The sequence below is a fragment of the Cricetulus griseus genome, chromosome 5 (genome assembly GCF_003668045.3).
Source record: "Cricetulus griseus strain 17A/GY chromosome 5, alternate assembly CriGri-PICRH-1.0, whole genome shotgun sequence".
Lineage (NCBI taxonomy): Eukaryota > Metazoa > Chordata > Mammalia > Rodentia > Cricetidae > Cricetulus > Cricetulus griseus.
The window spans coordinates 41,622,389-41,639,616 of record NC_048598.1 but is presented as its reverse complement, the minus strand read 5'-3'; the positions used below and the strand labels follow the sequence as shown (position 1 = coordinate 41,639,616).

The 17,228-nt window shown below is 38.6% G+C and overlaps 1 protein-coding gene across 1 annotated transcript in view; it reads right to left on the bottom strand.

Annotated features, from left to right (window-relative positions):
• Positions 1-17,228, bottom strand: part of Pla2g4a (phospholipase A2 group IVA) — a 134,893-nt gene that overhangs the window by 21,198 nt on the left and 96,467 nt on the right. Inside the window, exons 11-14 of the mRNA XM_027417414.2 lie at positions 13,202-13,339; positions 12,984-13,076; positions 8,907-8,978; positions 5,394-5,636 (exon numbers count right to left, since the gene is read on the bottom strand). Coding sequence (XP_027273215.1) covers positions 5,394-5,636; positions 8,907-8,978; positions 12,984-13,076; positions 13,202-13,339 — 546 coding nt within the window. The remainder of the gene's footprint in view (positions 1-5,393; positions 5,637-8,906; positions 8,979-12,983; positions 13,077-13,201; positions 13,340-17,228) is intronic.

Here is a 17,228-nt window from a genome sequence, read left to right as displayed (position 1 = left end):
CCATTTGGGCACAATTCTGGGTACTGAACAAGCCAAGTAAACTATCAGAGATACTATGAGTCTACTGTCAACTATGTAAATGCACTGACAAGCCAGTGCATCTAGGATCATTATGGCAGAGGTAACAGAGGACAACGTGGTGAGGAGTGAGCATCTATGTGCTCCATGATCAGGGGAGCCAGTTCTGAGAAGGTATCCTTGAGCAGAAACAAGAATAAAGATACAGATCTACCTAACTGAAGTTGTTTAGAACTTGCAAACCATCCACTCATTTCTCAGGTTATCTATTTAATAGTTTCAGAATACTTGTCCTGAAGAAATGACAATATAGAAGTCGAAACCAAGATCAAAGAGAGACTGACATTCAACCACAAACACTGACAGCATTTGAAATGAATACCTTCTAGCTCTGGTACAACACACCAATATGATTTGATCATGATCAAATATTAACAACATTAAACACTTTAACAATAGCATCTGTTTAAATGCAGCATTTTTTCCAGTCCAATAAAGTACAAAAATTCCTAAGGAGTTTTCTTTGCCTTTGCAAACCCAGTGTTTTCTCTTTTAATTTTAGCTAAGAGGTTCACCAAAACAGATCAGGAAACTAGTTGCCTTCCCCTTTCCTTTCTTAAGCCCAAGATTGCCTCTGAGGAGATGTCATGGTGTCGATCAGCTCCTAACTGGCATGGGGTGAGTATCATTGTCCTGGCTCCAGATAAACTGACATTAAGTGAGTCTTCATTGTGCTGCCATCTGCATAAGTTTATGAAATATCAGTAGTTGTTCCATACACAAATTAAGACTTCCATGATCAAACAGATTTAAGAAAGTCAGGATTCAACATCTACAATAATCACCAAGTGAACAGCATGTTCCTGTTGGCCTTACCATGCCTGGGAGTAACAGCAGTTTGTATGATGGGCCACTTAATCCCCAGTATAAGGCTTTCCAATAGCTACCATCCCTTTCTACTTTATAGCAAAATATGGATTATGCCAAATAATTGTTCAAAATATCCAACTAATAAAAGGTCTGGCTGGGTTTCAGCTGTCAAAACTGTTTTGAAAATATATATTTGAGCCCTCAGAGTAATACTTAAACTCAGTAGGCTATCCCAGTGTTGTGAGGGAGAGGGTCAGATGTTGAAAGTATAATTTTAAAAGTATATCTGCATTTTTAGGATCAATTTGTTATATGACAACTACCAATATGTAGAAAGTTTGTTTCATGCTACAAAGGGCAAACATCCTCCCATGACTGAAAGCATACAAACTCCCAAAGCCTGTGACTGAGTGAACTAATCTGCTTCTCTGGCAAGCATACAAACAGCACTGTGCTATAAGTTGATAACAGGTCCTTAGACCAGTGGTTCTCAACCTTCCTGATGCTGCGACCGTTTAACACAGTCCTTCATGTTGTGGAGACCCCCCAACATAAAATTATTTTCATTGCTACTTCACAACTGCAATTTTGCTATTGTTATGAATCACAATGTAAATATCTGATGTAGAGAATATCTGATATGTAACCCCTGTGAAAGTGTTGTTCAATCTCCAAAGGGGCTATGACCCACAGGTTGAGAACCTCTGACTTTATGAGTCTCTGATGAATCTATCACATAGATTCAATTTACAACAGACAAATATTTGGATATCTGTGTTTTGAACTCTGGCCTGAATTAACTCATGTCAACTTCTCATTCCAGATAGTGTGTCACAGTAAACACTATAAACACAAAGTAAACAGGAAATAAGTCATGTGACCAATGACCAAATTTGTTTCTACAGACATTTAACTATTTTACAGTAACCTATTAGGGGGATTTTTAATACTTTATAATTTATCTCATTTCAAATGTCTGAAAGCTGAAGTCATAGGTACAAAATGCTTCACTTTTTCTCATTTTCAACTAAGCAATTATTTTAAGACACTCAAATTTTAGTGTGTATGAGCAGATTGCCATAGAATAAAATATAAGCTTCTCCCAACATTAACATGTGGACTAGACAAAGCCTTTTCCTTTTCTTCTTTGGCATGGAGGACACGTTCAATTAAATAGGATATGGTCATAATGATTATCTTAACTGTGGCATTTCAGTTGTATAATACATAAGGATATTTTTAGTTTTGTTTTACTATTTATTTCAGTTATTTACTTCTTTGTGTGTGGGGGGAGGAGGTCATGCATATTGCCATGGCTAACCCATTAAGTTGAAGGACAACCTTGAGGGCATTGGTTCTATCATGTGGGTCTTGGGGATTTCATTTAGGTTGTCAGACAAAACAGACAGTAAGTGCCTTTAGACATGGAGCTATCTCATCTGCCCATAAATAGGAATTAATAAAATCTTTTGAAAAACCGATCACAGTTTGTGATAAATCTTTTAACTTTCACATCGAACACATGATTTTTCTAGAGCCTGTAAATGACTGGAAGGAGACAGAATTTATCTTTCTAAAGGCCTCATTTGGAAAGGCACTAATAAACTCAGTTCATTCAGTCTAATGTGCAATTATGTTTAGCAATGTCATATCTAAACAATAAATTTGCATTAATTGGTTAGTGAACTGATTGGAACTTTCTCCTATGTATTTCAGTTGAATACATGAAATACATTAAAACCTCAATATTAAGGTGGTATTTACTGAAATTTAAGAATAAGCATTTTTGCAAAAAGTATTAACATAAAACAACTTTGGGTTAGAACATGTCAAGAGCATCTTAAAATCAGGGCTAGAGAAAATGCTCAGTGGTTAAGAGCACATATTGTTCTTGCAAAGGACCCAAGTTTCATTCCCAGCACCCACATCAGGCAATTCACACCTGGAGTTCCAGCTTCAGGGATCTGACCTACCTCTCGCCTCCTTGGACACATACATAGACACACATACACAGAAATACACAAATAAATAATAAAAATCTCTAAAAACAAATCTCAAAGGTAAGTATTTAGGGCATATGGTATATATTTTAGGATGATTAACATATAGTTCCTTATGCTGTTTCTACTTTTTTCATGGCAAGGAAGTCTTTTTTCCGGAGAAAAGGAATGCAACAAGGTGATACACACAGTGATCATTCTCCAAACCTCACAGCTAGGGAAAACCCCAGCTTAGCCACTATACAGCTATACCCCTATTGACCTCAGAATTCGGATGGATGGCTGATTTTCTCTTCCCTATTAGAGTTGTTTTAACCAAAATACAGCAATCTTTCTAGGAACCAGCACTTGGAGGAAAGGCCATTGAGTGATTTTAGTCTTCACGAAGACAATGGTTATATTTAACATGTTATATTTAACATTGTTTTTCATCTTTATGAAGGCTACCGTCATATTTAACATGTTCTTGAGGACCGAGCATCGTTACAAGTGCTTCTAAACTCTGTGTGACTGCAGAAAGGAAATAAAGGAAAGAAACCAGGGGAAGATTCTGAACAACTGTTCAGACAGGGTGAGCAATAAAAAGGCATAGATCCTATAGTCACCAAATTTGGCTAATAAAAATACAGGATGACCAAGTTTAATCTGCATTTCACATAAGCAAACAAATGATTACATAGTTTGATAGGCCTCCAATGTTTTTGTGATATTTGTGTACACATAAATGTATTGTTCAATATGAAAGTTATAACTGGGAATCTTTGTTTTGTTTTGCAGTCCTTAACCCTGCAAACCAAATTCATACTAAACACTACAAAATGGCCAGGAATTTCTTAAGTGTCGAGTGAGCTGGTTAGAACACGTGTGCTACTCAAACCCAAGGAATTGTGTTGGGCAAAATGACAATGAAAAAGAAATGAAATGAAGTATTCACCAAGAAAACATCCATTCTTACATCAGCAAAACAGTGACTAACAAAACCACAGGGGATGGTGTGTAAAGAGGACAACTTAGAAGCCAGACTCAGAGACCTGTGGCTCAAGCCCAGATTTGCTGAGCAGTTTGGGACAAAGACAAGACAATTCTTTTCTTTGCTATTCCTTGTATAGAATGTTAAATCACTGAAAGCTCTTTATAAACCTAAAGGCTATGAGCATAATTTGCTTAAGCCCAATCGGCAGTCATCATTAAGCACACATTTCTAAGGAAGCTCTTGCCATAGGAGATCAAGAAATACAACCATGTGCCACAAACCAAGAAAACCAGGGCCACCAATTGAGTGTTTTAATGCCTTCTTAGCACAGAAAAATTTACCTTATCACAAGCAGACATCAATTACAGCTAATATGATTAGAATAATTAGAATTATATAATAATATATATAACAACAACTGGAATTATAAATACATAAATAAAAGTAACTCACAGCCTAGAGTTTAAGGTCATACACATAATACAAAACTCAGGGTTTGTCCCCCTTAAAGTCAAATAACAAACAGAAAACGGATAAAATCTGAAACCTGTTGTAACTTCAAAAAATACTTTGTAGGCATGATGAACAAAAGGCAGTCTTGGGAGGTTGTGTTGTTTCTAATATCTACTTTAAAGTTTTACAGAATCTTGGCAATTACCTAAGACAGAAATGATAAAGAAATTACATTTGTACAACTAAGGAAAAATGATAGTGTGACTGAGAAAAAATTTAAGATCACCACACAAAAAGATATATTACATATTATTCATCACCAAGGCAAATGTAACACAATCTATACAAGGAATGGTTAATGACAAGTCTTGGTTAATGACAAGTCTGAAAGTGACTAGATTCTTACCAGGCAACTTCACAAAGTTTCCTAATCTTTCTGAAAATGAGTGACAGTTTAAGGAGTGACTGTTTACCTGTCTCGATGGTCATCGCAGACTGGTCCACGCCAACCCGCGCTGCATGCTCCCCTCACTCACCACAAGAGGGCGCCAAGCCTAGTGCACTTTCCCCACATCCTCAAAGCTCCATCTGTGGAGACCTGGCCTTTTTCACGGAGCCCACCCACGAGAAAGGAAGGAGGAAATGAGACATAGCTGTGTTTCTTCTCTTTCCACTGCCAGGCACGGTTGTGGAGGCGTTTGGGAATGGTTCTGGTGTTTTTGGAGTCACTCCTGGAAGCCCTGGGCTTGCTTCTCTAATCCTTGGAACAATTCTGTAAGCATCTCCTTCCCTACTTTACACGGAAGAGGTTTCCTGTTGTCTGTAAGTGAACCCTGACCAGTTTAAAAACAAAGATTTTGGGGAGTTCAAAGAATATTTTCTATAGTAACATGACTAGGCAATTTCCTAGCCATTGTATTTTCTTCAAAAATAAAATAAAAACAACAAAACAAAAATAGGTGTCCCTCACAAGTCAATGTTGTTAAAATTGAGTCCAAATAAATGTTAACAGAAATTAAAATACCTCTGCCTGACAAAGGATAAAGATTAGCTTCCACAGCTTCCGCTTTGGAACATACCTGCTACAGCTGCATCGAGTTCATCATCATCGAAGGAATCCTGGGAGCTGAGGTCTCTCAGAGGAGACAGTGGATAGGAGGTGTTGAGATTCAACCCCAACATGAAGTTGTGCACCTTCCCTGCTCGTCCTTCTCGGGTATTGAATAACGCTGAGTCACTCACCAAGGCCATCAGCATCCGATGGACCCAACTTGCTTGATTGTCATTTTGGTACTCTCTTTCAGCATCTTCATTCTCAGTGCCTGAGGTAAAGGAATATATCACAGAGGAAATACACAAATGGGGGCCAAAATGTAGGGTGTTGGTGTTGTTATTAACTCTATTTGGTTAACTACCAAAATTAAAACTAAAGTTCTGGGGCTTTGACTCAATTATTTGCATAAAACAAGTGCCCTGTCACGTTTGTTTTCAAGGGTTCATAGTTACCTTTTACCTATATACAACGTCAATCTACATTCCGCACTGATGCCTCTTAGTCTATTTAGATTTTTCCTATAATACTCTTTAATCTTCTCCTTCCTCCGTCTCCCTAGCTCTCCTCCACTGAACACACACACACACACACACACACACACACACACACACACACACACACACACAGCCTGTATTACTTAATGCTAACATCTATGTTTCCCCATTTTTCCTAAGTGTCCATATCCTGCCTTATAAACATCCAAGGATTACAAAAAGTTAGAAGGGACAGCAGAAAGACCCACCAAATGGCTGCCAATAAATAAACATGTTCATGCACTGATCATATGACCTGTTATTTCATCCTTGCTTATGGGGATTTAAAGCCCTGTAATTTAAACAAACGATATAAAGTGTTTTAAAAGGCACCAGGACTCCAAAGAAGTAATCACCAATGACTTTCCCCTCTGAAACCATGCCCATGTTAACTCCTGGGAAATGCTCACCATCTGTGTTCCCAGCCTCTCTCCACTCTGTGCTAGATATGAGCCCCTTCCATCCTTCATTTCCTCATTGGGAAACCTCATAAGATGGTTCAAGGAGTAATGTGATTTGGATCTCAGTGTGAAGTTCTCAGAAAAGTGCCTGGCCTTATATTCTAGCTCAGAACACAGAGCCTTCCAGCAGCCAACTGCAGTGTTACCTTGCAGCACAACATACTCACATCAAAATGAAAAAGCCCCTGCTCAAACCTCTTCTGTTCCAAGTGCTAGAAACTCTATGGCTAAACATGCACAGTTATATAAAACTCTGTGAGTTGAGGTGTTTGGTTTTAATTTTGCTTTCATCCTAATGGTGTTTTGACTGCACAAATATCTGTGCACAGTGTATTTGTATTGCTTAAGAAGGTCAAAAGAGGGCATCAGATCCCTTGGAACTGGAGTTACCCATGGCTGCTAGCTGCCACAAGAATCCAATGCTTTTAACTGATGAACTAACTCTCTAGCCCTCTGTGTGTGTTTTGAGAGATGAGTATCTACATTCGGCTTCTATAACTTCCAACAAATATATGTAAAGCATAAAGCCATAAGCAGACATGGAGGCAACTTAAGAGCTTATTATAGAGGGAAAGAAATGAAAAAAAAAAAGGATGCAGACAACATGCTTCCAATGTTGCAGCATTCCAGAAAAGACAAAATGATGGAGAGAGCAGGGCAGTTATTCTTCCTCCCGTGAGAGAGATGGTTAGGTAGAGAAGACTTCTAGAGCTGTGAAACTACCCCATGTGATACTGCAGTGCCAAATACTTCCCACAACCATCCCTTCTAGAGGACGTGATCCAGGGAGTGAAGTGTCATGTAAACAGAGACCATGACATGGCAATGGAAGTCATCAGTTGTAACAGGCACTACCCAGATGGAACAAGTTAGAGTGGGGGACGTTGTCTGGGAGAGAATGGGACAGGAGATTTTACCACAATGACTTTATTTAAAAAGCACAGTGGGAACTAATTAAAAAAATAGTATTCACAATGTCAACCTCTAAGTTAAAATGAAAGTAAAACAAAAACAGCAAATTCAAAGTTTTTGAACTTCTCAACCTCAAAAACCAGCTGGTGCTGAGCAGTGACTAAATTTTGTGGCCACCTATAGCAATTTACTCAATAAGTAATGAACAACTATGTCTGCTTCACAGTCCTCCCTAACCAGTTCTCCAAGTGCTAGACCTATAGCATGTATACCCTTCATGCTACCAAGCTTCCTTCAGTAAAAACACATTTAATGGACTATTCCTCTAAGCTGTAAGCATGCCACCACAAAATCAAACGTTTTCCTTCATAAGAAAAAAAATCAAAATGCAAGTCTGAACAACTAACAAAATGTAAAATGTAAAAATTTTAAATTAAGACTTATTTCTTGCAGGGTGGGGTCTTTCTAGGACTCCAGCTAATAAGCAGGACTGCTGGGCAATGAGCAAACCAGTGCTGAAATCTAGCTGGGCTCAGCTCTCCTAAAGGCTTGGATGGCACTGAAGGAGGGGTTTCACAAGCCACAGCACACTCCTGCCCATGCCATGGCCATGTGCAGCTACATCCTGTAGTGAGGCAACTAACTGCCCTCCGTGCTGTCTAAACTCAGCCTGTGAAGAAATAACAGCAGGCGGGCTGTGAAAAAGGAATCTCTCTGTGTAGTGATAATTGGAAAGGGGAGAAAACACATCTCCCCTAACATGCTTCTCACACCTGGGAGAAGTCACCGCAGTGTTCTGCCTTCTGAAGTCCACACAGTCATAGCTAAATGAGAAAAGACTCTTCCAGTTCTAAATGCTTAGCTGGGATTTTTGTTTGTTTGCTTGGTTCTTGTTTGTTTATTTTTGAACTATTAGCTACATTTTTATTAACCGTTTTGTTGGAAAATTACTGTCAACATACACAATCTCTATATTTTTCCACACTAACCCATAGCACACTGCAACAAGTATCTCTGGTCCTCACCTTCGTCTTCCTCACCTTCATCCTCATCCCAAATGTGCCACTAACTACTGTGACCCACACCAACTGAGACCTAGCTGCCTTATCCCAAGGCAAAAGGAATCCTTGATACTGGAAGGTCAACTGTGCAACAAGTCTTCAAAATTTTAACACACTTCACCATTGCATTCTTCCGGAGACTTAAGTTACTAACCACGACAGAAGGCTAAGGAACGTGCCGACAGTCAAACCCTTCAGATGGCTTAGTGACAACTTAAAAATGGCAATATTTTCATTCACTTTAAAATTAACTAAATGTATTCCCCAGTCCCACTTTCCCTCACTAAGAGTTCCAGCTTGCTAATCTAGCTAGAACAGAATTCACTATTGCCACCACCTCAGATAGGTTCATCTGTTGTACTGCAAATATGTTTGAGGTTTTAGAAGAAAGGAAAAGATGGGATTCTACTGTCTCTTACGTTCTATGCAAAAGTCCTGTCTCTCACTGGACAGCCTCCATCCTGACACTTCAGGACTTGGAATCTCATCAGCATAGATGCTACAGAGAGGGGTTGGGCCATGCTTTCCCCTCCTCTACTCACAATCCACTCGGAAGCTTTCCCTCTCTTACCTTTGGGTGCTTGGGCCTCATCATCACTATCAGAGCTGTCATTACTCACAATGTGCTTGGCCGTAATGTTTTCTGTGGGAAGAAGACAAAACCATTGAGGCATCTCAGGGATCAAAATTCACAACTAGATGTACTATGATGATGAGGGAGTAGTGGTGCATGCCTTTCATTCCAGTTCTCAGGAGGCAGAGGCAGGCAGATTTCTGTAAGTTCATGGCCAGCCTGGTTGACAACGCGAGTTCCAAGCCAACCAGGGCTATGTGGTAAGACTAGGTCTTCCTTCCCTCTTTCCTTCCTTCCTCATTGTCTTCCTTCCTTCCTTCCTTCCTTCCTTCCTTCCTTCCTTCCTTCCTTTTCCTTCTTTCTTTCTTTCCTTCTTTTTAACTATAAAAAAACAATCTGAGCAAAACCACAGAAAGCAGACTACTGATCTACACAGAACTTCACATCAGTGCTGTAAATGGGGACTCATTGGATTCACCAGTTCTTAAAAACTCATCACTGGGTACCAAAATATCCCAGGAAACAAAAATTAATTAGTGTTAAGTTTATCCATTCCTAGTTTTTAAGGAAAGGGTTTTCATGAGTTTATCTTAACATAAATAATAATAATCTGATTATATCTTTAAATAGTGTTTATGATGGCAAATAAAGCACAAAACCCAAATCTACAAGTGATCTACAATCCAGTCTCTAGAACAGGAAGAAAGTGCACTCATTTAATTAAAAAATTAAGTGACTTTTGCCAACACTGAAAAACATCTGTTGATTTTCAATATGTCAAGAATTGCGTGTCCCCTTAAAGCATACCAAGACCAGCGTGAGAACTAAGGAACACTGTTCATCCTTAATATGAAGACAGCAGTGCCATCATTACCCATCATTTTCCTGAGGGAAATGTGCCTAATTTGTGGAGCCTGGTGATTATTCTTGTGATCATCATTTGCAGAAAAAAAATCAGACTTCTTGCTGACTCATACGAACTATCCCCATTTCCTCTTAGGTAACAAACAGAAAAGATGATTTTTCTTTATTCAATTTCCAGGCACTAGTTCCAAACTTAGAAGTTTCACTCACAAAACCATTTGGGAAGCTGTAAGTTCAGAAAAGCAGAGGTATGGTACATGCCTTGCCGGTATTTCTCTCCGTATGGTTATTACACTCACATAAGGAACAGGTGTGTGCATGGTTACATAATAGAAAGGTTAGTAAATGCCAGAGAGTTTCAACTTTATTTTTACTGGCATTAGTTGTAAATACAAACTTCAACACAATAAATTACCCATAAGCTAATAGTGTTGTTCTTTTCATATTATAACCTTGGCAGCAGTAATTCTGTTGCACAGTAGAGGGGAGAGCAAGACAAGATCCATTCCAGATGTCATACTTTGGTGGCTTTGTTGCTGTGTGTATGTTTTTTCTTTCCTTAATTAAGCATTTCCTTTTCTCTGTCACTGTTGTTTTGGTTTTTGTTCTACTTCGGCTACACTTGGTATGTTAATTTAAGAAAATAGCATTGTCTTCTTTATAAGGATGTTTTCAGGGCACAAGTGGTCATATCTCAACCCTTATTTTGTATCTTCACACAGCTCTTTTTAGAAGCAAAATTGAACACATATAAATCTCCTTGAGAAAGCAAATAATTTCATTTAAAGTTATTTAACTGGGGTCCAGTTTATCTTAAAGTCATTGTTGAGGTAAGAGAGTAAAAGAACCAGTTTAAAAAAAAAAAAAAACTGTGGGTGGCCCTTAATAGGGAGACCTCAGTCAACCAAAGGAAGCAACAGTCCCCAGAAGTCCTAAGTCCCCTCAGTCACCTCTTCAGTTTCATTTCTGGAAACCGTTACATAATCTGAGGTAACATGCCTCCTGCTGACCAGCGGAGCTCAAATACACAGTATCCATTGCCCTCAGACTGACACGGAACAGCCAGCAGCCAAACTGCTGGCCTCAAGGGGACTTCTCTGTGGAGACTTCTCAGCACACTGTGCTGAAAGCATCTTCCTTTTCCTTGGCCTGTAGCCACTGTCTCGCCCACCTTCTGATGTGTAATTTCAGCCCTATTCTCTTCCTGCCTTAGGAGAAAAAAAATAATTAACTTGAGTTATCAGGATTATTCAGAGGAGAAGGAACACAGGAAGCAGGCCACCCAGCGTGGGCTTCCTCTCTGCTTTCCTTTCCCTTTTTAAAAATCTTCACGTAATTCAGAAAGGACCCAGTGACTCAGAAAAGACTGAGTTACTTCCACACAACAAAGGTTGACAACAGGACACCCACCTGGGATGCTATGATTAGAATAAACCAAGCAGGATTACCTCACCCTATACTTCCATCCAGACTAATCCAGATCTTTCTATGAATCCCAGATTAGGTTCAATCTTATGACCTTCCACCCTGTGTGGGTAACCTCTATTTGTTACTGTTGTTGTTACAGTGTTAGGGGATCAAATCCAAAGACAAGGACTCTACCACTGAGCTACCTGAAGCCAGCCCTTCATCTTTGTACACTTCAATTACAGTTTAACCATGAAGAACTTGTGAGTCTGCACTGAAGACCACCTCAGGCTCCAGATGGTACCCACTTTGCCTGCTCCTTAACCAACTGATGCTTGAATGACAGCAAGTACCACAAGAAACAAGTGGCCTTCCTGTTTATTTTTAATGTCCATTTAGAAGTAGTTGGTTCTAATGACATAATAAAATTACTTTCCCAACACTCTCTTAATAATGAACCAAATGAACAAATGATACTCCAAAAGAGACGATTAATGAATCTTTGCACACTACATATAACCATCAACAACTCAAATCAGGAGAAATAGTACTCAGAATGACAGGTGTGACATTCCAGGCCATGTTACAATTACATTTATGGGTATAAAACTTCATTATATCAATTGCTATTGTCCATGATATCCAAAGGCCACACATGAGAATATTCTTAAAATGAATTGAGCATTAAAAACATTCATTGTTTTTAATTCTGTGTTCCCAAATAGACCTGTGACTGGTAGTCCTGATCTCTAATACACTGTTCCCAAATTCATTCATTCATTATTTTTGTTTGTTTGTTTGTTCCTGAGACAGGATTTCATGTGTTCCAAGGAGTTCTCTCACCATGGGATGTAGCTAGGGATAATCTTCAACTTCTGTCACTATCTCTTGAGTACTAGGATTACAAACTTTGTGCCACCATGCCTGGTTTATGTTCCTAGGGATCAAATCCAGCACTTTGCAGGAAAATAAGCACACTCTACCAACAGAACTACATCCTTGGTCCAAAAATTGTAATTCAGCATTCTATGGCTTCTTCCCACAGTCCATCAAAACAAAGTGCTTATTGGATGCAGATCACAAGACTTTGGGAAAGTCATGAATGCATGCTCTACTCCATTTTTTAAGTCAAATTTACTCATTCAGGAAAACATATTCCTACAGTACTAGTCTAATGATGACTAAGCAACTAGTCCTCAATAGCGTACCTTTTCAAGATTTACAGAATTGGTTTTTAAAAATTATAGGATGAATTAGAGTTAATGAAAGCCATTAGTATTAGCTTACAAGACATGACTTTATCTGCAAAAAAACCCCAAAAAACAAAAATCAAAACAAAAAAAAACTGAAATAGTGTCATAGGATAAGCTAGCAAAACTCTAGTAAATTATCACTATGGAGATAAGTAACAAGGATGAATTCATTCCTAAAACAAAAATCTGTGTTGATGTGTTAATAAACCTAGTCTTTAAAAGGCAACCTTTATTGTCCTAAAAAGAAGTACTCACTAACAAAAATAGTGTTTGGAAATATAATGGGGAAAAGAACAGGAGATGCCCTGGTCCAAACTATTCTTAGGAACAATGGGTGGTCTTTGTAAATTTCACAACTGCAATGTCATAACAGTGTTTAAATAATTTAGACATGATTTTTAGGAAACATTTTGATTGTTTCAACAAAGCTACTGATAAATTGAGAATTAAAATTCTCATGAAGACTTAATGTTCTCCACATATATGTGTCATTTATCAATATAGTTGATTTTGAGTGTAGCTTTTCATAATTGCAAGCTTTTTACAATACCTAATTCCTCCTCCATTGTAGAACCTTTATTTTGTGAACCAGAAACTCCCAAGACTCTGTTGAACAGTATGGAAAAGGCACTTCCCCAGACACCTAAAAGAAAGGAGAAACAGAGAATAACTTAAAATACATCCATATTTAAAATGAGACACACACACACACACTCACTCACACACACACACACACACACAGAGGGGGGGAAGCTTTTGATCACTCACCCATTAGGAAATGCAAGGGATTTTCTTCATATTTTTTCACAACCGTTCCCATAAAAAACTTGCTTCCAAATAGGTCAGGAGCCATAAAGGTACCGTATTTTGCCATGCCGATCTCATATGGACTAAATTCAACCCAATCTAAAAGTATTTTAGAAATAAGACCCCTCATTAATAAGAAAATGATAGAGTTACACATAGTTAGTAATAACTCAAATAGCACTATGATTAACCTCACTGATTATGCTAGTTATTAAAAACATTAACTAATGCCTACTACATATAGAACACCATGTAGTGGTTGAGGGGAAAACAAAGATGAAAAAGACAATATTAAAGACAATCCCTTCTAATTGGCACAAAACGAATACCTTTTTCTATTTAAAAACTTTGACATCTTTTGCAGAGTCCATCTTAACTTTAAAATTGCAAAACAGAAAAATTCTCAGTCATAAAATCCATTAAGGAAACAAAAGAAATTAAATGCTTTATGATAAATCAAACCCTCAACAAAATGGGGAAGAAGTATTTTCTGTTCCTTTACTCAACTGTTTTCTAACAATCATTTATTCTAAAGTCCCAACCACAATGTAAAAGATGTTATTCTGATTTCTTAGCAATCCCCTGAGATCAGACGGGAACAGTCAGGTACAGTGCACAGCAGCAGCCCTGGAGACTGACTGGGATCCAACCCTATGCTGTGGGTCACGAACTGTGCTCATAACATCACCTATCTTCTCAGGTCTTAAGTCCCTAATCTTAACAGCAAACGAATGAAATCAGTAGATGGTTTATAAGATTAAGGTTCCAGTGAATTGAGAAATGAAGGAAGTATAGGGGAAGCCATGACACATTTTAATAGTTCATTTAATAGCAGCCACTGGAATATCTGTGCTCTGCCCATGAGATGGTCTACATTTTAGTAACTCCAAAAAGAATGTCTGGGTTCTGACTTTTGTTTTCCTAGTTACCACTCCTTTGGCCTCCTTTCTTAGCACTACTGTTCACAGCACTATTCTTACTTTAACTCTCTTTTATGATTGCCTCTCTTGACAAAAAGAAAAGTCAAGTGCTACGTCAGACATGTCATCGTCACCACAGGCATCATCACCATATTACACAAGGGCTGCACCCTCTCCCAGGATCTCCACAGTGACTTCCTAAAATATCTCAACCTCTGAATTACCACTCCCTCCCCAACCCCCATTTCCACCCACTGGACTCAAAGTAAACTTGGGAAAACAGTAAGGACATAACGCCACTATCAGCTGAAAGCCTCCTCCTACATTCTCATCCTGTGACTGAGAGGCAGCTACCCTCCATCTGCTCACTTCAAACAGCCTCACATCAAATTTTCTACTACACATTTTATTCCACCTTAACCACACAAGCCCTCTTGCTATTCCTCGGAAGTCAAGGTCATTTCCACAGGATCTTCTACTTGCTGTTCCCTTCTACAATTACATGGCTTCTCTTAACATTTGGCTTGAGGTCGTTGGTAGAGATTCTCTATAAACCACCCACATCATGCATTCCCTTCTCAACTCCAAATAGTCTGCCATCCCTATTTTGCTCAGTTTACTTTTTCTGAAATGATATATCCCAAATATATTATTCAATAACCACAGTACAAAGAACTACACAATCCACTGGCCTTTCTGTGATTGTCTTGTGGTAAAACTTTAACTGAACTCTCAATGTAGGACAAGGGGCACTCTTCCTACATTAGTTATCCCAGTCAATTGGGAATGCTGAAACTGCCCATTGGAGAAATACCAGGCTGTCTATTAGACTCCACGGGTATAGTGAGCTACATCAATTATGAACACAATTTTAACTTTCAAGTCTAAAATGTTTGAATGTCCAAGAAGTATGCTGTCATCCTTTTAGAGAAAGGGCCATGCTTCAAGGACCATACTGTTTACTCAAGGAAGAACACTAGCCTTTCAAAAAGGAAGTTGTAAAATTCTAATTGCAATGAGATAGCATTGGCTCATTTGAGTCCAGGCTGAATGGCACATCTAAGGATGCTCTATCTGAGAGAGGCCAGTTTTAGACCGAGGAGTGTGGCATTGGTGAGACAGGACTTGCAGTGAAGCAGAGGCTAGTCAAGAAACTCCTGTGCCAGTGTTTTAATTTCTAACACTGTCTGGGGAACTAACATGAATTTCCTCCCCTTTCACTTTGATTGATCCCTGCTTAACTGCCGCTGTTGGCTCATATACGGTGATGACAAACATTTTTTAAAACTCAGATCTACCCTCCGCTCCTTGCTGAAGGCATCCTCCTGTTATTCACCTCCAACCCTCCAGCTGTTGACTCATACATTTCAATCTAGGCCTCTCTCCTGCATCCTCACTTGGTCATTCCCCACTTCCTGTTCAGCACTACAGTGGGATGCTCCATCATCACCTCCCACTATCCTTGTCTGAAGAAAACAAAACAAAAGAACTCATCACCTTCACTCATTTCCAACTTAGCTATTTTGGGAAACTACACTATCAGAGCCCAGATAAATGTTCTATTGATTGGCTGATACAATGATTGCTGAAAACTCTGTTTGACTCCAGATGTACTGGCATCGAGCATCTATCTGCTTGTCTCGTTATTGAAGACTGTCTCCTTAGTCTCAAGATTTCATAACAGTGATTCAAACTGAACTTGGAAGTTAAGGTTCCTGCTTCTAACAACTTTTCCTTCTTGTCTACCTGAATTAAGTTACCAAAGGAATTTTCAAAAACATTTTAAGAGATTTATTATTTTATGCTTATGTTTGTTCTGCCTACACGTATGTGTGTGTGTGCCACGTGTATGCCTGGTGCCCACAGAGGTCAGAAGAAGACACAGATCCTGTGGAACAGGAGGTAAGGATGTTTGTGAGTCACTATGTGGATACTTGGAACCCAATGCAGGTCTTCTGCAAGAGCAGCAAGTGTTCTTTAACTGCTGAACCATCTCTCTAGGCTCTCACCAAAGGACTCTTTTGCAAAAACACTAGCCCAGCAATTTCATTGCCCAGCCTCAAAGCAATAACTATTTCCTAGTATCATAAAACTAAGACAGCTGGAGATACAAGTTTTCCTAATTCAGCACTGTAGTCTTTCTCATGGACATGGTCTACCCCAGCACGTGCATAAGTCCCAGGCTCCTCAATAGGGAGTGAAGGAATGTTAGTGACTCCTCAGAACAGACTTTTGGCTCTTTTTTATACATGTCCATGATATTCCTAGTCAAAGATGCCTTTTACTCCCAAGTTCAACTTGAATCCTATTCCAATCACCCAGATAAAGTATTTTTATGACTATACTAAAGCTATATAAGTTTATCCTATATTTTATCTACAAACTTCAGCCAACAATTATATTTCAGGTATACATTATTAATATGTCCAGGTTTTAGTTTTGTGTCTTCAATGTGATTATATGTTTAGGACAAGAAAGGCAATGAGTTTTGGAACTATGGATTCTATCATAAAATTTAGCATAAAACAAGGCATGGTGATGTACATCTATAATCCCAACAACTTGGAAATTTAAGGCAGGTAACATGAGATGCAGATCAAGATAGTTTCTCAAAACTGATTAATTTATCATTATGCCTAGTCTATAAACATAAGTCATACTCATTACGTGTAAGCTATTCACCTTTGGGAAATATTAAATGCTGTTGTAAATCTTCTTAGCAATGTAACAGAGTGGAGGAGTCAGAACATTTAATGGTTTAAACACTAATGTTCATTTGCTGAAAACCTTCCAAAGGAAAAATTGTCTAAAGCTGTTCCAAGAGTCTGGAAGAGAAACATTCTCTGATATTTGTGGAGCAGAATTGTTGATAAAACTTCGATTAGTTGATTAGGTTCTTTGGCATTCTAGAAAATAATTCACTGATTGTGTCAGCCTTTCTGTTCTGTAAAAAGGTATTTTCAAGAAATAAAGACATGTCTTCACTATTCTTTCTATGATTTTGTTTTCTAATTACTCAAGTAAAACTACTTGAGCAGTCATGCTATGCAACTCAGATTGTCTTATCT